Raw genomic sequence first — 21,994 nt, forward strand, 5'->3', positions numbered from 1 at the left:
GTGAGATTAAATTTGAAATCAATCTTTTAATCAGGTTGGCGTCCGTAAATATATCAAATTATGATGCAATGTCCTATAATATAAAAAAAAAGAAATACTAAAAGGTGTGTACATATCAATATCTCAAATGTTTTTATTTATTTATTAAATAAACTGCAAATTACACATAAATTTAACTTCAAGGATGATATTTATTTACTACTACAATTTACAGTTTACAGCCTCTTTAAGACTTGGTTGTATCTTAGTATCGTCTCCATTTTTACGTTAATCTCCAGTATCTACTAGATTGATAATGCTGGAAACCTGGCGTCCATAGCATGAGCAAGTTCTTCCACCAAATATAAACGGCCAATTACACCTTCGAAAAGAGAGATGGGTCTGTCAGGTCGATGTAGTTCGGTCCCGGGTCGCTCTAATGCACACCACTCCATGAAACAACACGCCCGGTACAAATGAAGTGCTTTCTAAAAACAAAGTTTTTTGATACATTAATAAGTTATACTAAAATAATGATCATGGGTTTTTGAGTTTTTACCACGGCAACACTGGTCGCGAATTGACGGAACATTCCACTGAAGTAGGAAACCTATGAAAATGAAACGTCAACAAAAAGTTCGTGCCACTTTGACGTCATCTGGCCACAAAACATGGCGGTTTTAGTGCTGCCCAGAAGATTTTAATGTTAGTAGGTTTTATCGATAAACGTTCTTGGCTCATTTTATTTTTAAAATTGTTGAGTATGAATGTATTTGTAGAATTTATACTTTAATAGGAAGTAAGTATATTGTTATGTGCATAGATGATGTGATTTAGATATTATGTGAAATCTAAGACGAGTTCGTGCTTCAAATTTGCCAAGTAAACGATATGACGATTTTTAAAATTTGCTACACTGATTTTATAAAGTTGTCGTTTGCCGCAAAACATAAAGATATGGCGTAGTACAGTGCCATCTGCCCATTTCTAGCATGCTGAATGTTATCGTATTTTGAGTACGTGGTTTTCTTAGACTATTACAATCTATTTTAATTGTTTTGCTGACTCTAAAGTCCGTAACACACTGCCGCAGCGCACCTCAAAGAAGGTGCGCCGCACCATTTGAATCACTTTCACTTGAGAGTGATTCAAATTTTAGACTTATTAAGGGACTGCGTGAAAAAAAAACCTACAGAACATTTATTTATTAATTACAAACGTCATTCCTTGTGACTTCCTCTCTAAAATCACTTAATTATTAAATATTTAACGAATTTACAATAGTGTTTTACTCACTGCGGAATAAAACTATTTTATTTAAATAGTTCCGAAGAGATTTTGTCGGTAGCCTTTTTCCCGAAATGTCTAAACATAATGTCTAAATATGTTTTGATGACATATTTTAAAGAGGTATTTATGATTAGTGTCATGATCAATAGATTCCGACCGAAAAATGGTGTCCGATTTTTCGGATGAGGGCTCCATAATGAATTTAAATATATATAGATAATAGTTTTGGGGCATCGACTTTCTTGAGATCCTATAAAATATGTTTTAATTATTATTTTTGTATGTTTTAAGCATGATAAAATAAGAAATTTTATATAGGTAAGCAATTATATTAAATCGATATCAAAGTCAATAAATAACGTACAACCCAAAACAGACGTTCGAACTGACGTGACAATGACATTTGGTGCGCTAAACATGGCGAATTTTCGGCCTCATTAGACGGAGACGGAGACATTTACGTATATTCATGTTTCATTTTATGTACGCACTGAAATACTGTTATATTGTTTTCCTGCGAGTTAAAGTGCTGAGTAAGAACGAGATAGATATGTTTATGTGTGTGCCTTAAAAATGGGTGCTATTTATATAAGCAATTGTACGTATAGAACAATATGTCGTGACCCTACTATATAGGTCTATGGAACATTCGCGACTTGACATCACTGTCATTTGAAAATTTATGAGACAAATTTATTATACTCCTAGCGTGAAAACAACAATCTTAACGATGAGTGAAAGGCAATTTGGTTTGAACATTTTCGTAACTTTACACGAGAACCAGTTATAGTTTAAAATTTGGAAAAAACACCATAACAAAAAACTTATTTAGTTATTTGAATGGAGTCAACTTAATTGAAGTTCAATTAAAAACATCCAACTATTGATGCTAATACCAAATAAAACTTAACTTTAATTACAAAGATAAATGTCGCTTAAACCAAATAGCCTATCACCCTTCAAATTATAATTTGCGTAATTACTGGTGGTAGGACCTCCTGTGAGTCCGCGCGGGGTTAGGTACCACCGCCCTGCCTATTTCTAGGTGAGGCAGTAATGCGTTTCGGTTTGAAGAGTGGGGCAGCCCTTGTAACTATACTGAGATCTTAGAACTTATATCTCAAGGTGGGTGGCGCATTTACGTCGTAGATATCTATGGGCTCCAGTAACCACTTAACACCAGGTGTGCTGTGAGCTCGTCCACCCATCTAAGCAATAAAATATATATATACCTTAGTGGCTTGAAACAGTTGAATGAAAGCGTAGGCATTTCCACTGACTCCATGACAAAGACTGTAACCTTTTGTACAGAGTCCACGTTGCCATATAACCTCTCCACAATGCAAAGCGATTTTTAAATATTTTTCATCTTCAAATACCTGTAAATTTTAAGCAATATTTATAAAATATCCGCGGGCGAGAACGCAACTCAGGAATCGGAAGGATGAGAAGGACATTATTAATTTGTTTACAGTGTGTAAGTAACAGTTTAGTACAGCAAGTACCTGATAGGCTAATATGCATAACGGCACGAAACCAGGAGCCCCATGACACCACTGGACCAACTTGTCTCCGTTGCTACTGTTCAAAGACGACGGAAAATTTCCACTCGGAAACTGTTGACTCAACAACCAATCCAGTGTGGGTTTTATGAATCGTCGAATCTCGACAATGTTCACGAACAAGCGAGCCTTAAACATAGAAAAATTGAAAGATTTTATATTCATTTGGAAAGTACTTAAAGAAACACGATAGAAAACGTCGTTATTGCATACTGTTTCCAAGGCTTTCTTGGAAACAATAAGCCCAACAACAAAAATAGATGACGCTGGTAACGACGCTTATGGGCTCACAATATTCTTTGCCAACAATTTCAGAACCTCGAAATGCTATGCGTAAATCTTATTTTGAATATTATTTAGTTGACACTAAATATACTCAAATAGATTTTAATTACTGGAACAAAATTATTAGGCAATACAGTTGAAGTAATTAGCGATAGTTAATGTGTATTTATATTGTACAGGGTGGCCCATAAGTCCTTTGATATGAAAAATTTTTTATTAAAATAAAACTAATTACATTATGAATTAAATTTTTATTTACATAAAAAGCTTAAAAAACGGGAATTATTTTTTGAAAATAACATCTCCTAAATGTAATCCGTTGCGATCACGGCACTCTTGCAAACGACGTCTAAAATTGTCGATGACTGCGCGGCACGTCACTGCTGAAATGCTTGTCATTTCTCTGCGGATGTTTTCTTTTAGGGCCTCAATTGACCGCGGGTTTGTGTCGTATACTTTAGCCTTAAGGTAGCCCCACAAAAAAAAATCCATCGGGGTCAGATCTGGACTATGTGGAGGCCAGGAAATGTCTCCTCTCTTAGAGATAACTTTGCCAGGAAAAAGTTGACGGATAACGGGCATAGCAGTGTTAGAGGTGTGAGAAGTGGCCCCATCCTGTTGAAACCACGTCCTGGCATTAAAGCCTGAAAAGTTTTGCAATTCTGGTATGAAAAACTCTTCGATCATAGCCACATATCGCTCCGACGTAACAGTAACTGCGCGCCCTCTGCCATCCTCAAAGAAGTAAGGCCCTAGGATACCATGGGCTGACATAGCGGCCCAAACAGTCACTTTCGGACTATGTAAGGGCTTCTGATGCTTAAGTTTTGGATTGATGGGGCTCCAATAGCGGCAATTTTGTTTACTAACGTGCCCGTTAAGATGGAAATGAGCCTCGTCAGAGAACATTATGTTATTGAAGGAAGTAAACCGATTCAACATTTCATTCGCATAATTTTGTCTTTGAATACCGTCAGTTTCCTTTAATTCTTGAACCAACTGAATTTTGTAAGGGTGCATATGTAAATCTTTCTTCAAAATCCGTTGTAACGATGTCCTGGATACGTTTAATGCTCTGGCGCGCTTACGAGTTGACTGTGTCGGATTTTCGCGAATAGACTGTGTCACTGTGTCTATGTTTTGTTCCGTACGTGACGTCCTTGGGCGAACCAACCGCGGTTTATCTAACGTCGAACCGGTCTCCTCGAACTTAGCAACCCAGTTCTTAATCGTTTGAAGAGTTGGAGTGTCGTCAAAGTTGTGTAAACCTTTGTGTTCTCGAAATTTACGCCCCGCAACGGTTGCCGAATTGTCGTTTTTATAAAACTCGCGCACACAAAACGCACGGTCCGCTCCGGTAAAACGCTCCATCGCGACTAAATTCCCAGAAACCGAAGTTACTCCCCCCGCTTCCCCTGCACCGCTCACGCGCGCCCTGTTCGTTTTATTCAAATTTTACTTTTCAAAGGACTTATGGGCCACCCTGTATTATGCGTCGCGCCATTAATGAACAAAATGACGATAGTAAGGGCGTGAATAATTCATAAAGAATCAATGATAATAACCACAGCTACAGTTGACCTCACATTCCGACTTCACCTCATATACCGACTGGTCCAGGTGTTGACCGAGAACGTTTTCTCCGGAGAGTGCCTGCACCGTGTCCGAGCTGAGCCGACGGCAGAGTGCTAAGATTGTGTATGTGACTTGGACACGGCGCAGCAAAGCCTAGCGTGGGTGGAGCGCACAAATGGAAACCGAGCTATCTCTCCCGAGCGCCACCAGAGGTGTAGCGCAGTCTTGCAGTAACAGGCCACGTGTTGTCAGGCCCGCTGATCGTGGCGCCGATAAACACTTAACTTTACTTATTTAATTTAAGGTGGGCAGCACTTTAGTTGTGCCCCTAGCATTGCTGACGTCCATGGGCAACGCCACTAACCACTCACCATCTGGTGGGCCGTATGCCTACAAGGGCAATAATAAAAAAACACGTCGGCGAATAATCACTTACCTGTAATAGCATATATAGTATGCCAGCAATTCCGTGAGCAGCACCAAAATATATTTTATCATGCCATTGCCACAACAATGGACTTGAACATTTTGTTTGCTGCGACAGTTGTTTTCCAGATTTCAAAATACTGTTGATAACCTGGAAAATATTGCATATAGTAAATAAATCAATTCTCGAGGAGCTAAACGTCAAGACCCGTCTATCTACAATCTGCATGCAGCGTCTCCTCAAGTACTTCGGACACGTGGCCCGACAAAATCCCGAGAACTTGGAAAAATTAATAGTTGTAGGTCACGTGGAAGGAAAGAGAAGTCGAGGAAGATTGCCAACCAGGTGGACGGACATTATCAAGGAGGCCACAAACACCAGCGTCCCGGGCGCCATTAAGCAGGCCGAATGCAGGCAGCATTGGAGAAAGCTGGTGCAAAAACTGGACCAAGGTGGTCACGACCCTCAGCAATGAGGAAACGACAGAGAAGAAGAAGAAGAAAATATATTAACGTTTTTTTTTGTCTATATTAGTGGGCTGTGTGTGTGGTAACAAAATCCTAATTGTATAGTGCAACAGTTGTCCTAACCTTCTACCTGGAATGAATGGCTGTTTTGCGGGTATGTGGTAAATAACAAAAATGAAGATATATGTTCGAGTAGACACAATATACAACAATTGGCGGATCCACAAACTGATTAAAAAATGAATTGATTGTGAACAAATAAACTTGTTTTGAGGACATACCTTTTCAATGTGATTAGCAGGAATAATTTCTTTTCCCGGAATGTGCTTATTGACAAATAAAAGTGCATATAGGTATCCTGATTTTCCATACAACAGCTCATCAGGTGCTTCATTTAATAATGAAATTAAATTCATTAACCTGGGAATAAAAAATCTGTCACAATTACTCATTTCACAAAATCCTGTTTCATTTCATAAAAATACCATTCATACCTTTGTGCTAAGGATTTGTAATCAGGTAAATTGTCAGGTCTCTTGTTACCTAGCCGATACGAGATGACAGTTGCAAGAGCTAATGGACCTGCGTCTCCACAGAGAAAACTTATTCTTTTCCCTTTTAATTCTTCCAAATGTATGTATTTTAAAGCAGCCTGAAATATTTTTACATAAAAAATATAATGTACTCATAGTGACATAACAATATTAAATTTATAGTATTAGTTACAATAGTCTGTTAAAAAAATGAATGTAACATATCAGAAAACATTTCCTAGAAGGGAACCTTCGTAAAAGGGAGCCTTTTTAGTTTTTGACTATAAAACTAAAGGAAGTAATTATTATACATTCATCTACTTTGATTTATTTCAATTCTACACCCATTCTTTCATTTATTTCATTACTCATTTATTGACTCACTGCATTAATAATTAGTTCATTCTAACATACCTTATTCTGTAGATGTTATTTTTTACCTGCAATTCTTTACTGGGGTCATTCATTTTCAAAGAGCTTGTATAATAATATAAGGCCATACCAGCAGAACCTGTATACACTGTGTGGTCATAAAATATATCAGATTCTATTTTTGATAATAAAGTTTGTAACTTTACAGCCTTGAACTTTTCTAATTTTAGTTTAAATTTTTGCGAAATCTAAAAACAGTAATTTACTATAATTATTATTTATCGATTAACACAATAAGTAATGGCAGAAATGACTAGCAATTTGATCTGGAAAATACAGGTTATGTAGAGATTATTCCAAAAATTAATTTTAAGTTGATATTATTCATTTTGGCTTCAATATCTCCCAGTCCAATTAAATGGATTGGCAGACATCACCCATGGCCCATCTAATATTAAACTTATTAAATCGCATAGACACTACAATATGAATACCAAATCCAAGATTCAATTATATTTCTAAATACATGTCTTAATCTTTAAATGCTATGGGGCAAAAAGTCATGGTCGTAGAAAATTATAATTCTGATTGTAGCTTCTAGATCTGCTTATTTTAAGTCAGACAAATTAGGAAACAAGTAAACAGCCAAAACAATTCAATTGCCTGGGTTCATTTTCTTATCAACTTTAATACAAACAATTTTAAATTATGCTCGTTGACAGTTAAAATATGATACATTTTTACTAAAAACATTAGTAACTGCTCTAGGAATTTTACCTCCTTAGTATATTTTTTATCACTATATAAGACATAATTTGTGCTCCATACAGCAACAGTGCAGCTAGATTTATAAGCAGACCTCGGTATTGAAGACTTCTATTGTCATCCCTGTTATTTGTACTGATTTAACAACATTTCATTAATGTTCTGTATGAAATTTATAAAACAGCAAGTACTGAATATCTTTCCGGTTCTTAAAGTTGGTGAAACTGTATTCCAACTGGTGGTCAAGGGGATGTAAAAGAAGCTGTTTAGATCAATGTATTTACTTACCTGTTCACCAGATTCGTCCAGAACATTAGCGGCACTATCTGGAGAATAATCATCATATTGATTATCAAAAGCTCCCCTCGGTGCCATTTCAGGTGTACTTTATTTTAATTTTATAATTTTTGGATAATAATTACGGAGACCGAACTATTAATAGAAGGCAATACAATCGGTACTCCGATATGAATAATTAGGAACAAAGTGTATTATGTAGAAAAAGTTAATTTTTTTACAGTACCGTACATATTTTACAAAACAACAACAGCTTCAACAAACACAAAAATTATGTTTTTAAGTTTATGATCTGGTAACTAAGACCTTTAGGTCATCTCTTATTATAATTTATATTCTTATATTTATTAAAAATTATAAGAGTAAAATGAAATGAAATGAAGATGTATAATTTGAGACATTGATCTACTGGGATGAAATATAATCTCAGTAAAACGGTGGTAATTTAATGAGTTTTTTCCAGTGGACTTTGTGGAAGACCCCGAGAAGTTACCTCCAGCGGCTTTGTTTCATTTTCCCACATTTGGTCATTTTCACAGATACTAAACAGTCAATAAACCACCATTATTACAAATTTAAACCTGAAGAAACACTAAATACACAAAATAAAACAAATCACACAACTTCATTCATCGCGTTCCCGCCAAAGAGTTTTTTTAAGGGATTTTATGACCTGGTAGCTAAGACTTTTAAGTCATGCCTTATTTTAATTATATTAATATTTTTATGAAAAACTTTAAATGAAATGAAATGAAATGAAGATGATTAATTTGAGACATTAATCAACTGGGATGAAATTAAATCAAATGAGATGAGATGATATGGGATGAAATATAATCTCAGTAAAATGGTGGTCATTTACTGAGATTTTTCAGTGGACTTTTTGGAGGATCCCGAGAAGTTACGTCCAGTGGCTTTTTTTCATTTTTCTGATTTCAAACTGACTAAGCCGTGAAGCTAGAGAGGCTCTTCCCAAACCTGCAACTACCATTTTACTGCAACATTACTTCATTCCGTCTCATCACGTTTCAATAAATTTCATACCAATTGATTACAGTCTTAAAAAGAAGGCATCCCTATTGCGTGAAGCGCCTGTATGCAATCAGTACCCGAGTGCCCTTTAGTAAGCGCGCGGTCAAAATGGAATAAGTACAAATGTAAAAAGTTCATTTAAAGTGTAGAGGTGCCACATACCTAGTCAGGTCATAAATTCTGTCACATGTTTAATGTAAAATAATTGAAACAAGTTTATTCATTATGTAACCATTCATATACCAAAATGAACTTAACAAAACATAGATTCTTATGACACTAAAGTTTATTCAAAATGACCTCCGTGATTTTGAATACAGGCCTTCAATCTGCGCGGCCAGTCGTCTATCGCAGCACGAACGAGGTCCATGTCAATATCGGCGGCTGCCTTAATCAAGGATGTCTTGAGTGACTCCAAATTGGGATGAGACTTTGAGCACGCCTTTTCCTCCAAGTGTTGCCATATCTTGTAATCTAACGGATTCAAATGTGGACTGGAGGAGGGCCAGTCTTCGTGCCGGATGAAGTCGATTTCACGCGCCGCCAGCCAGTCTTGTGTGCTCTTCGCTCTATGAGCTGGCGCCGAATCTTGTTGGAATACCCAGTGCCTGTTATTGAACAGGGTATGAGAAACAGGTTCCACAAGGTTCGTCAGGACTGTATTTTGATACACAACTGCATTCGTTTTTATACCTTTCTCACAAAAATGTACCTCTGTTAAGCCCCAATAAGAAACTCCCAACCATACCATGAGCGAGGATGGAAAATGACTTCGTTGGACACGCGGAATACGGTTGCTCGCTTCTTCACTACTGTGTGCGTACACCTTATCATTTTGTTTGTTGTAGCTCTCTTCTACGGTAAAATTTTTTTCATCCGAAAAAAGAATTTCCCGATATTTTTTTCCCGCGTACCGCTTCAACAAAGCGCGGCATCTCTTCAGTCTCCGGTCCATTAGACGAGCATTCAAACGATGTCCTGTTTTTCTTCGATATGCCCGAAGCCCTAAGTCTTCATTTAACACCCTTTTCACCGTGGTTCTGCTTAACCCCATCTGAAGGGCCAACAGTTTCTGCTTACGTTTGGGATTTCTTTGAAATCGCGCCTTCACAGCTTTTATCACTGCTGGAGTCTTAACAGGCCGAGGGCGACCACTTCTTGACCTGTCATCTACACTAGAGTCTTCATTGTATCGTTTGATGGTACGATAAACGAATCTTTTGGTTATATTCAAATTTTTCAGTATGTTAAAAATTTGAATTGGCGCGTAACCGCAACGATGCAACGCAATAACTGCAACACGGTCTTCTTTAAGCGTCCACTCCATATTTAAAAATGAGTAAAATTCTAAAAGTATACATTTTTATTTTCATGAACAATTCGAAATTCGAATTCAATAAACTTTTTTGTGGCCAGCATTCTAAAAGAAAAGTTTTTACTGTGTGACAATACTTATGACCTGACTAGGTAATGGCGCAACGCTCCCTTGCACACCTTGCACCATAGGTAAATCCGCCTCTGGTTTCGTATTAATCAACTTTATTTCATTTTTCTTCCTATAATTTTCCATATAATAACAGAATGTAATAATAAAATAAAATACTTGGGTTAAAGCAAGGTTACTAGCAAGAGTCGTGCTTCGCAGAATCTACCACCGGATCGGAAACGCGACCCACTGAGAAGATCCGGCGAGAAACTCAGTGGGCTGTGTCTGAGAGTTAATTTACTCGTCGAGCCCTTCGTCGCAAGCGACGGGTTTGACGAGAACGGTGACCGGTGCTTGAAGTACCTAGAAGCACCGTTAGTGGATCGGGAGGATCCGAGATGACGTGTTTTGGGCGACGTCGACTGCTTTCCATTCTGTCCGCGGGATCGGGAATGTAGTTACCGGCGGCCACGATGAGAGGGTTCTCGTGTCGTGCCGCTTTGTCGAAGTGGCGCATCGACGCCGACTGCATACACTTACTGGTGGACTCTAAGTCCAGGTCGTCATGGAGGTCGACGTTCCTGACGAACCATGGGGCTCCGACGGCTATCCTGCAAAAACGGGATTGGATAATTTGAAATGATTTTAGGTGAGTGCGGGCCGCGTGAGCGAACACTACACTTGCATGGGTCATGACGGGGCGTATGCAAGTTTTGTAGAGTGTCACCTTATTTCTAAGGGACATTTTACTTCGCTTGCATATCATCGGGTAGAGACGTCCTAGAATGAAGGCGGCACGGTCGCGTACCGTCTTAATATGAGGGCGGAATGTCATCCTTCTGTCGAGGGTGACGCCTAAATATTCGGGGCCCACGGTATGGGCTGGTCGAACATCATAATTGGGCGAATGGCGGAGGCAGAAGTGTCGACGCGCCTAGACGGGAGAGGGATGCTCAGCGTGGTGTTCGGAGGGCGACCCCTTTTGAAGAGCACCGCTGTGCTTTCGTAGGGTTGATGTCGATGCGCCACTTCCAGAACCACTGTCCCATGGTGGTAGCTGCGGTCTGTAGTCGCCGATGAAGCAACGCCTTCTTCCTACACGAGTAGTAGATGGCGGTGTCATCGGCGAAGAGCGCTAGATGGGTCTCCGGAGACCGGGGTATATCATTGATATACAAATTGAATAATAACGGGGAGAGGGCGGACCCTTGCGGGACTCCGGCTGTGACGTGACGGGGGCGGGATCGCGTTCCCTCGACTCGATATCGGAACGAACGGTTCGACAAGTAGTCTCGTATGATGAGAAAACCCATTATAATAGCGTCACTGTATATAACTATTTTTTATCAGTGTGATACAAATGTAGCAATAATAATTAAAAACGGAGTGAGATACGGATATCAAAAATAAAATTGCTACAGGGTCGCTACTCTACAGACACTTTTTATACAGAAATTAAGCTCCTTACCCTCGACATTTAGAAGGTCTAAGCTTGCCACTGTAGGTAGATAGTATGGAGGGTAGAAGTAAGGAGAACCGTCTCTGCGTGTGAAAAAGTGTCCGTTAAAATCTGCTAAATAAAGGAGGCGTTACAGTAGCAGCCGGGTAAATTTTAAAAAACGGCGCTGAAAGTTATTAAAATAAGATAGAGAAATAAAAAAGGACGAAAGAACTCTAAGCACTACAAAATCACAAAAAGTATTTTACTTAAAGCTGATAAGAAAATGCAATCGATATCTCCGCGTTTTACCACAGCAGTAATTCTAGGTTATATTGACGAAATTAGTTTGGACTACGTAATCATGTGAGGTCTTGTATATTACACTGTCACTAACTACTCTAGTCATTAAATACATTAAATTTCCTAACTCAGCGTACTTCAATCAGGTAACAACTGCTCAATTCATATCATACCCTGTGCCTATGCTAGCTCCATTCTGGAGGATTTTTGAACTGTTATTTAGTGTTGAAAGTGGGACACTTTCAAGCTTCTCCCATATGAGACGGTTCTCCTTACCTCTACCCTTCATAGTAGGTAGGTACCTACCTCTATAAAATAAATATGTTTGAGAAAAGCGCGGGAAACTTCGTTTATGGTAGACGTATTTTTCGCGGTGGTGAAAATTTAATTTAATTTTATAGTTAAAACGCGTAGGATAAGCTGGTAGTGTAAGTTTTTGTAATATATGTAATCTTTGTATCATATTTGTGTATAGTGTCATCGTATAGTTGGTAAGTTTTTGTAATTTTTGTAAATATTGTATGAACGAGCCCCCCGATCTCGATCGGGGGGATGATGGCTATGTTGGCCTGAATCTCCCCGTGGGATCATATGTAACTGTTGTTTCACAAGATGAATTTGATAAAATGGATACGGATTGTTCGTTATCATCTCAGACAGGTGAAGGAAGTCGTAAACGAACACGTTATCTACGCCTTTGTCGGCAGTGTACGAAAAGGAGAAATAAGAAAGGTGGTTCTAGCGGTGATTACTGTCAGTGCGAAAGTTTATGCAATATGGAAGATGAGTCAATTTTAATAAAAAAGATTACTTCTAAAAATTCTAAACCTATATCTCAATCGACGTCATCTTCACACTCGCAAAATAATATTAACTCACATAAAACGTCCTCTCAACCATCAACATCTTATACGGAAAATTCAAATATCTCTCAAGACTCTAACGCAGGAAATTCAAATATCTCTCAAGACTCTAACGCGGGAAATTCAAATAACACGAAAACTACAGTAACCAATACAGACTCCCGTTGGATCGGCCGGACTGAATATGTTCTTACTGATGTTTCCCCTTATTTGATACACGTTCAACGTATACAAAGTTCACCTGATGACGGGACCGTTCTCCATCCTATAACTTTCGGCAATTTTTTAAAGCAGAACAAATTTGAAAATATTATTCCCGGTAGTGTAAAGCGTATAGGAAGAAATAGGTGCGTAGTTGGCTTTTCCGATTACAAAGACGCCAATAACTTTCTTAACTGCAATCTTTTAGAAACGAAAAAGTTAAAAGCCTTCATTCCGACTTTCAACATAACAAGAATGGGGCTAGTTCGTGGGGTCCCTGTAGATTGGAGTGTAGAGGAAGTTCAACGAAATGTATCCGTTCCTATAGGCTGCGGCAAAATACTTAAAATAAGACGTTTGAATCGCAAGGTGAAAATTAATGACTCGGTTTCTTGGAAACCCTCTGAATCCGTTGTAATAACGTTTGATGGGCAAGTTTTACCAAAACGGATTTTTATGTGCTATAATGCTCTTCCAGTAGAGATATATATTTTTCCTACAATACAATGCTATAAATGCTGTCGTTATGGTCATACCAAAGTACAATGTCGTTCTAAGACTCCAATATGTTATAACTGTGGAGGTCAACATGCAGGTGTCTCATGTGACAGGTCAGATGAAGATCCTCTATACTGTGTAATGTGTAAAGTTGAAGGGTCTCATTCAGCGATAGACAAGTCATGTCCAGAGTTTGTGAGACAGACAGAAATCAAACTTAAAATGGCTCAGAGCTGCATGTCTTACGCAGAAGCTAGTAAATGTTTTCCTTCTGTTAAGCCTTCATACGCAGATGCACTAAGCTCAACAATTCCAGAAGTACCGAAACCTGCATATGTTCCCACACCGAAGTCTGCATCTCGTAACAATTTTACTAATTCATCTTATAAAAAGACAGTATTTTTAAAACCTCGCTCTCCTCCTAAGCATCAATATGGTTATGATCGTGTTGTTCATAAAAATTTATTAAAAGATTTCCAGGTTTCAGAGCCTAAAAATGGCTGTGCTCTAGTAGATAAAAGTAAAGAGGAAGAAAAGTCTGATGTCTTAGAAATGATACTAGCTTTATTAAGTACTTTAATAAACTCAAACTTACTAAAACCGTCCCACGTTGCCTCTATTAATGAAAAAATAAAATCAATTAATGTTAATAAAAATAATGGATTGCAAAATAATTCAATGGAATTGCAGGAGTATTGTTCCAAAGAAACATGATTTAATATATTTGTTAAATAAACATTCTCCTGTTGTTGTCGCATTATCCGAGACGTGGTTAAAGCCAGGATACCTATTTAAGGTCCCTGGATATACCTGCTTACGTGATGATAGATACGATGGCTATGGTGGTGTAGCATTACTCGTCAGGAACTCAATTGATTTTTCTAGAATATCGTTTTCTTCATTAATCTCTAATGATGCCATTAATATTGTCGGCATCAAAATTTATAATATTTCTATAGTTTCCATTTATCTCGCTCGTTCCTCTTTTATTATTCTCAATAGCATTAATAATTTACTTTAATAATTTACTCTCTTCTCTTAGTGATCCATTCCTACTATTAGGTGACTTTAACTGTCATCACCAAATGTTTGGTTGTGGCACCACTGACACCAATGGTGTACATTTAGTAGAAATATTAGATTTACAAAACTTGTGTTTACTTAATACTGGCTCACCAACCAGACGCACAAAGCCTAATGAGAAGCCTAGTGCAGTTGACTTATCAATTTGTACTCCAGATCTTGCTTCTTCTCATTCTTGGTACACCTCATCATCTACTTTTGGCAGTGATCATTTCCCGATTATCATATCCTCTCCTATTAGACGCCCTCCTTATCAAAAACGAGAACCTCGTGTGAAATATAAATTAAATAATGCTGATTGGTCTGCATTTAAGAACCTTGTCGAATCTAAAATAAAAGATTTGCCTGAATTAGTTAGCGGTGGTGAGACCAATTCTTCTAGAGCTTTGGCTACATGTTTAATAGAATCTGCCGATCAGATTTTTTCTGTTAAACGAAATCCATCTAATAAGATTCCATATCCTCCATGGTGGGATAGAGAATGTATGGATGCTGTAAGTAAAAGAAAGGTAGCTGAGAGAGTCTATGCTGAGGACATGTCCAATGAAAACTTAGATATGCTCAATGAAGTTATTTGTATTACACGTAAATTCCTCAGAGATAAAAAGCAGGAAGGCTGGAAAACATTTTGTACTTCTTTATCTCCTTCTACGTGCCCTACAGAAGTTTGGCGCAGTATTAAACGATTTCGGTCTGCTTTCAAAGAATCTTTATCATCATCTTCACTTCCCCCTTCTTTAACAAATGCCTTTTTAGACAGATTAGCTCCTCCATCAGTTGATGAATCGATCTACTTTCCTTTAGAATCATCTTTGACAGATGACTCTTCCTCTTTAAACTCTCCTTTTTCACTACATGAATTAAAAGGTGTGCTTTCACATGTTAAAGATTCATCTCCAGGTCAGGATGGTATTATGTACTCATTTTTATCTCATCTTGGTAATAGTGCTTTATTGTATTTTTTAAATTTAATAAATTCAGTCATGGTCACAGGTAATATTCCTGAAACATGGAAGTCTCAAGAAGTTATAGCGATTAAAAAACCTAACAAACCTACCAATGATGTTGCCTCATATAGGCCTATTGCGCTGTCCTCTGTTTTAACTAAGGTTGCTGAACATCTTGTGAAGAATCGTTTGGAATGGTTTATTGAAAACAATAATTTCATAGCCAATAGTCAATACGGTTTCCGGAAGTCAAAATCTACAATATAGACATGTGTAAGTAATGCGAGTGATATTACTCGGGTAATATTACCCTACGATGTAATGCAACATCACACATTACGCGAAGGAAACAAACATCACACTATCACCCAACATGTTTCTTTCTTTGTCGTGTAATGTTCCATAATACACGAACGGAACCGAGCGAGCGAGACAGACCGATCGACGCAAAATAAATGAGCAAGAGACACGGAATTATTCCTAGTGATTTTGAACCGTATGCCCTGGCCGCTAGGTACATTTTTATACCTATGGTACGTCTGAATTTTAATATAGGTATAGTAATCGGCAAACTTCTTGAGCAAATGACCTTGACTGCGCAGAACCGAATTTTAGATCACTTTGGTGGTGAGGGTGAGGCGCGACGGCAGGGGAAATCGTATCGAGCGCGTTATTGGTAGATCAGTCGAACCTTGCGTCCCGCACCGCGCCCTCATTCCGCTTGCTCCCAAAAGTACGCTTGCGTACAGTGGAAAGTCTATCGTTATTAATCGTTAAGTTATTTGTTATAATTGCTTGTGGACTTTGTTGCCATTGCTATTTGTTGAGTGTTTGTTGATTTTTTATAAAACATACATTATGCCGTGACAAACTGGTGTAGTACTTAAAAGAAAGAGTAGAAATTTGGTGTACGACGTATATTGCTTCATTATAAAACAGGGGAAGAATGATATGGAAAAAGTAAAACAGACTTCGGAAGCAACAAAAACATCAGTGAGTACTGTTAGGTGCATTATTAACGAAGCTAAAGGCTCTGGCTTGCTCGTCGTGTTTCGGACTCCGGGTAAGAAAAGATCAGGGAAGAAGAAAGTTACCGGAATGGATAGTTTCGTTCAATCTGTAATAAAAAGATGTAATCATAATAACTACATAACAAGCAGCGAAACTCCGTACCGTAGAAAGGCTTCGAAAATTTTAAAGAAGATATAAATTTTAATGGCTCGGAATGAAGCTTACGACGAATTATGAAAGAGCTAGGCTTCAGATGGAAAAAAAGAACAGAAAATAATCGGAAGCTGGTAAATGAAAAAAGTAACATTCGATTACTACGAATCGAATATCTTCAAAAAATAATTAATTATAGACAAAAAAGAAGACCGAATCGACCGAGTTGTAAACTACGCCGATGAGCCCTATTTCGAGTCATCACGATGATAGCGACTCGGGTGATGAAAACAGTGATGATGATGATGGTCAAGATTATGATAACGAAAAAAAAATTACAAATACCAGCTTCGCTTCAACTGAACCAAGACCTGGCAACAGCTCTAGTTTTGACTTAATAGAAGGAATATCTATTTTACCCCAAGATTAAATTATTACAATTATTAACCTATATGTTTTGTTGATGTTCTAATAAATATATAAATAAATACATATGTTGATTTTAATAATTTAATAGCATTATGACGCAGAGTAAGTAATGTTTTTGCACGTGAGTGTACCATGCGCAAACTTACCCCCACTACGTCAACAAATGCTCAAGAAGTTTGCCGGTTATTATATTTGTGTTTATATTTTTCATGCGGCCAGCCGGTAGTTCCCCGCAAGTAGTTACTTAATTTTTTATTCGCAACTTTTGTAAAATCGCTAGTCGCTCGTAATTGTTTAGTAATATTTCATATTAATTTTTGTGTTTGATTTGAATTACTTAAGCACTTGTTTGAAGATAGTTTTATTATTTGTTTTAATGCGTGTTTAATAAGTGAAAGAAATAACGGCGTCTAAATGAAAGTACAGTCCTCCTTGGATGCACTTTGAAGATATCGCGCCGAAACAATGCATCTACTGCTCTCGTATAATATATTAATTAACATTATTGTCGAGCTCAATTTGCAGTCTAAGTCGCCATATGAAATCCGTTCATCCCACAATAAATTATATTAAGTAAAAAATAAAATGATTATATTATTAAGTAAGTCAATCTCTGTCAAGTAATATAACAGTGTATTACAATACAAAGTTCATACTTTGTATTGTAATACACTACTGTAATGACACACCCGAATCATTACCTAAGTGATGTGTATCAACACATCACTTAAGTAATGATTCGGGTGTATAGATACAATGTATTCGTCGTCACAGTATCTATTGAACGCACCGAGTAATGTTATGAGTGATGTGTAATGTTTTCGAGTAATATCACCTGTCTGTAAAAGTGATGTCATATCACATTACATTGGGAAGTGATGTTTTGCGCATGTCTACTACAATAGACAATTTAGCTATATTAACCACAGATATTCGCTTAGCTTTTTCGCGCGATGAAGACATTGTAGCTGCCTTTTTGGACATCGCTGCCGCTTATGATAATGTGAACATTTCTATTTTACAACGCAAATTATTAGAGCTACAGGTTCCTACATTATTAATACATTTTATCATCAATTTACTATCCTGCAGATACATATCATTAGTCGTTCAGAAAGACGGTAATACTACTGAGTTAAAGCGTACAGTTTTTAAAGGCCTTCCCCAAGGTTCAGTACTTAGCCCACTTTTATATAACATTTATACATATGATTTAGAATCATCTTTATATTCCCACATAAATGTGCTACAATATGCAGATGATCTGCTTTTTTATTCCGTAAATAAATCTATAGATATCGCTTGCAATTTCATGTCTAATTCACTTAATAGTTTAAATGTGTGGTTGGTTAAAAATGACTTAAATTTATCCGTATCCAAAAGTTCAATAGTCGTATTTTCTAAAAAACGTACAACTCCTGTCATAAATGTGACCTTCAATGGTCAATCTTTGCCATATAAAACAAAAATTAAATTTTTAGGAGTTATATTAGATTCAAAATTGTCTGGACTTGCCCATTATGAACATATTGATATGAAGTGTGCACAGCTACTTAATATCATGAAATGCCTCTCAGGTGTATGGTGGGGTGCTCATCCGTTTTCTATGAAACTTGTGTATAACGCTCTTGTAAGATCTGTTCTAGATTATGGCACATTTCTATTAGATGGTGGAAGTGTCTTGGGGAGTAAAAAACTTGATGTCATTCAGTCAAAAGCTTTGAGAATTGTGACAGGAGTGATGAAATCTTGCCCAACCAATGCATTACAAGTAGAATGCTGCGATCCTCCTTTAAAATTAAGAAGGCAATTTCTAAGCGATCGATACTTGTTCAAATCTATGCAGTTTTCTGACCATACTCTTCATGGAAAACTGCATGAATTGAACAATATTATTCAGACATCCCGTTATTGGCGTCACAAATCGTTACCATGTCTAATAAAAAGCTTTCGTAAATTTTTAACAATACACAGCCACATTCATCGATCTCCATCATTATCCATATTTATGACACAATTCAATTCTTTAATTCTAGCTCCGGATATAAGATATGATATAGGTGTCGGTAAACAAGATATTCTGGAGACAAATATTCGTTTCATGAGTAGCGTTGAGGAACAAAATTGGAGTGGATGTGATTATATTTTTACAGATGCCTCTAAAATCTCTATTGATGATTGTGTTGGAGTCGGTCTAGTTCATTGGCAACATAAAATAATACAAAAGATTAAACTTCCTCCTGAATCCTCTGTTTTTACTGGAGAGTGTTTTGCTCTTTTAAAAGCTGTAGAACTAGTTATTTTATTAAAATCTAAAAGAACAATCATATTTTCCGACTCAAAAAGTGCACTACGAACTATTGAAAAATTTCCATTCCAAATGAAACCTTGGTATCCTATTATTTGCGAAATACGTGATAAGCTTTTGATATGTTCTCAAAGAAATCACACCATTATCTTTGCATGGATTCCAAGTCACTGTGGGATTAAAGGGAACGAGAAAGCCGATCAGCTTGCCAAAGAAGCTATAAAGGATGGAGACATAGTCCCATACATTAATTATTGTCATGATTTGACTGCTCTTCCCAAAACCTATCTTTGGGAGTCATGGAATGATGTTTGGTTGAGAAGCAGCAAGTTCAAAGGCAAACTTTATGCTGAAATTCAACCCACGATTTCCAGTAAACCATGGTTCTTTAAAGCTAAAAGTTCTAAAATTGTCACTTCTATCATTTCCAGAATGCGTTTAGGACATGTATGTACACCTCATCATTTAGCAAGGCTTCGTATTGTTGATAGCAATATTTGTGAGTGTGGAGAAGATATTGGTGATCTCGACCATATTTTCTTTTCTTGTTCCCAATATGACCGCACCTCCTTTATGAATTCCTTACAATTACTACAGGTTCCGTTTCCGACTAAAATCTCCTGCCTTTTGCTTTATCCTTTATTGTATTATAATGTATTATCCTCTTTCATAATCAATAATAATATTAAGATTTAATATAATAATAATAATAATAATAATAATAACTCTTTATTTATATAACACCTTAATATGTACACAGTAAAGTAACAAAACAAAAGTCGGTATATAAATCGGCGGCCTTATCGCTGAAAGCGATCTCTTCCAGGCAACCTTGCAGGGAGAGGAATAAGTTAACTGGACGGTGCTATATCTTAATAAACTTACATAAAAATATATACTTAAATACACATGTGAAAAATAAATACCATATAAGATAAACTTACATACGATTAAATACAAATAAATACTAAAAATATACAAGATAAAATACAAAAGAAGTAGGAACTTATACAGTTATATCATAGAAGCAAAGTAGTGCGATTTCAATCTGGACTTGAAAATTTCCGGCGAGGAAGATAGTTTAACGCTTAAGGGTAACGCATTCCATAAACGGACAGCCTCAACCGCAAAGGAATGGTCATAAAATGACGTCCCGTGAGCCGGAAACTTCAGCATTAAATTCTCCGATGACCTGAGTGAATGAGAGCTTGCAGTATGTAGGAAATCAAAACGTTCCTGAAGGTAGCGCGGGGACGAGGAATTAAACAGGACACTGTAAAGAAGAGACAATATATGAACATTCCGGCGATAACGAATAGGAAGCCACTTGAGCTTAACTCGATACTCAGAGACGTGGTCATATTTGCGTAAACCAAATATAAACCTTATGATAAAATTTTGAAGCCGCTCAAGTTTATTTAGCTGGGCCTCGGTTAGATCAAGATAGCTGGCGTCGGCATAATCAATAATGGGGAGTAACAGAGACTGTGCAAGTGCAATTTTAGTAGATGTTGGAAGAAAATTACGCAACCTACGTAAGGAACCTGCAGAGGAAAATAGTTTGCGACTGACTGACACCAGTTGTGGTCCCCATGACAAACTGCGGTCAATGATAACACCAAGATTTTTAACGGTGTCACTAAACGGGATGTTTATCCCGTCAAGAGACAATTGGGGAAGATGTGTCCACTCTATCTTACTGCATGTCCTTTGGCTGCCAACAATTATACACTGCGTTTTTGTTGGATTCAGTTTAAGGCCGTACGCGTTACTCCACTCAGATAAGACGCGTAAGTCGCTATTCATAGTTCGAATAGCATCATGTAACTGAGGAAGTGGAGCTTGACAATACAGCTGAAGATCGTCTGCATAAAGGTGGTAGGACGAAGTGAGATTACAAGATATTGAATTAATGAAAAGAGAAAACAAAAGAGGAGATAAAACGCCACCCTGAGGCACTCCGGCAGATGTATTGCACCAAGATGAAATCGATTCACCAAGGCGAACACACTGTCGGCGTCCGTACAGGTAATTACGAAACCATTCAATCACAGTTGGAGATATGTTGAAGGAGCGAAGAACGGCAAGTAGTATGTCAAAATCAACCGTATTGAATGCATTGCTGAAGTCCAGCAGTGTCAACACAGTTAACTGACCGTTTTCCATACCCAGACGTATGTCGTCGGTGATTTTTACCAGAGCAGTGACTGTACTATGGCCAGGACGAAAACCGGACTGAAAGGGGTTCAGGAGATCATGACTATTAAGGAACGAACTCAACTGGTTATGGATAAGGCGTTCGAGGACTTTAGATAGGAAAGGAAGAATGGATATAGGTCGATAGTCGGAAAAGGATTTAGGGTTAGGTTTTTTTGGCAGAGGTATTATCTGTGCTTCTTTCCAAACAGAAGGAAACACACAGTTGGAAATTGAAAAATTAAGGATGTGGCAAAGAATAGGAAGCAGGATATCAACTAATGGGATGACCATATTACGACTTATACTATCTGTTCCGATAGCATTGGACGCTATAGAAAGGATACTCCTTCGAACATCACAAGCTGTGAATTGACGAAATTTAAAAGAAGAATGGTCAGGAGCGGTAATGTTAGAAAGAGAATTAATGGTAGATGACTTAACAACGTCATCTAATAAAGACGAAGAAGTAAAGAAAATGTTCATCTGATCAATGTTAATGTTTGTAGAATTACACTCTTGACGAGATTTACCAACTCCTAATGACCTTAGAA

At 37.4% G+C, this 21,994-nt stretch overlaps 3 protein-coding genes across 5 annotated transcripts in view; 2 read left to right on the top strand and 1 right to left on the bottom strand.

Moving 5' to 3' along the window:
* Positions 1 to 6: 6 nt before the first annotated feature.
* On the bottom strand, positions 7 to 12,878 carry LOC101741057 (glutathione S-transferase LANCL1). Its single transcript, XM_004924794.5, has 11 exons — positions 12,856 to 12,878; positions 11,479 to 11,547; positions 10,551 to 10,621; positions 7,544 to 7,581; positions 6,559 to 6,738; positions 6,080 to 6,237; positions 5,867 to 6,005; positions 5,128 to 5,268; positions 2,775 to 2,960; positions 2,502 to 2,648; positions 7 to 467 (listed from the first exon to the last, which is right to left on the bottom strand). Exons 1-11 carry the CDS (start codon positions 12,876 to 12,878, stop codon positions 285 to 287), a joined length of 1,335 nt encoding a protein of 444 aa, XP_004924851.3. The 3' UTR covers positions 7 to 284.
* The window catches only part of CREB (cAMP responsive element binding protein), a 21,424-nt gene continuing 11,229 nt past the window's right edge, over positions 11,800 to 21,994 (top strand). Inside the window, exon 1 of one of the 2 annotated variants that reach the window (XM_062670322.1) lies at positions 11,800 to 12,045. The gene's annotated coding sequence lies outside the window, so the exon portion shown is untranslated. The remainder of the gene's footprint in view (positions 12,046 to 21,994) is intronic. The other variant, XM_062670330.1, reaches the window with a different exon arrangement.
* On the top strand, positions 17,839 to 20,277 carry LOC119629036 (uncharacterized). 2 transcript variants are annotated; one of them, XM_062670595.1, is made up of 2 exons: positions 17,839 to 18,520; positions 18,973 to 20,277. In XM_062670595.1, exon 2 carries the CDS (start codon positions 19,038 to 19,040, stop codon positions 19,938 to 19,940), a length of 903 nt encoding a protein of 300 aa, XP_062526579.1. In that variant the 5' UTR covers positions 17,839 to 18,520; positions 18,973 to 19,037; the 3' UTR covers positions 19,941 to 20,277. The 2 variants fall into 2 exon arrangements, with proteins under 2 accessions (XP_062526579.1, XP_037869408.2); XM_038013480.2 differs by having other exon boundaries at positions 17,846 to 18,566.

Source organism: Bombyx mori, chromosome 10 (genome assembly GCF_030269925.1).
Source record: "Bombyx mori chromosome 10, ASM3026992v2".
NCBI lineage: Eukaryota > Metazoa > Arthropoda > Insecta > Lepidoptera > Bombycidae > Bombyx > Bombyx mori.

Bases quoted from the DNA above. Each gene is read 5' to 3' on its own strand.
- LOC101741057 (XM_004924794.5), bottom strand. From the start codon at position 12,878: ATGGAGAACGGTCCCGTCATCAG. The intron at 5,269-5,866 runs GTATGTCCTCAA...AATATTTTCCAG, and splicing joins CTGCTAATCACATTGAAAAG to GTTATCAACAGTATTTTGAA. The intron at 2,961-5,127 runs GTAAGTGATTAT...TCTATGTTTAAG, and splicing joins TACTATATATGCTATTACAG to GCTCGCTTGTTCGTGAACAT.
- LOC119629036 (XM_062670595.1), top strand. From the start codon at position 19,038: ATGAGTAGCGTTGAGGAACAAAATTGGAGTGGATGTGATTATATTTTT.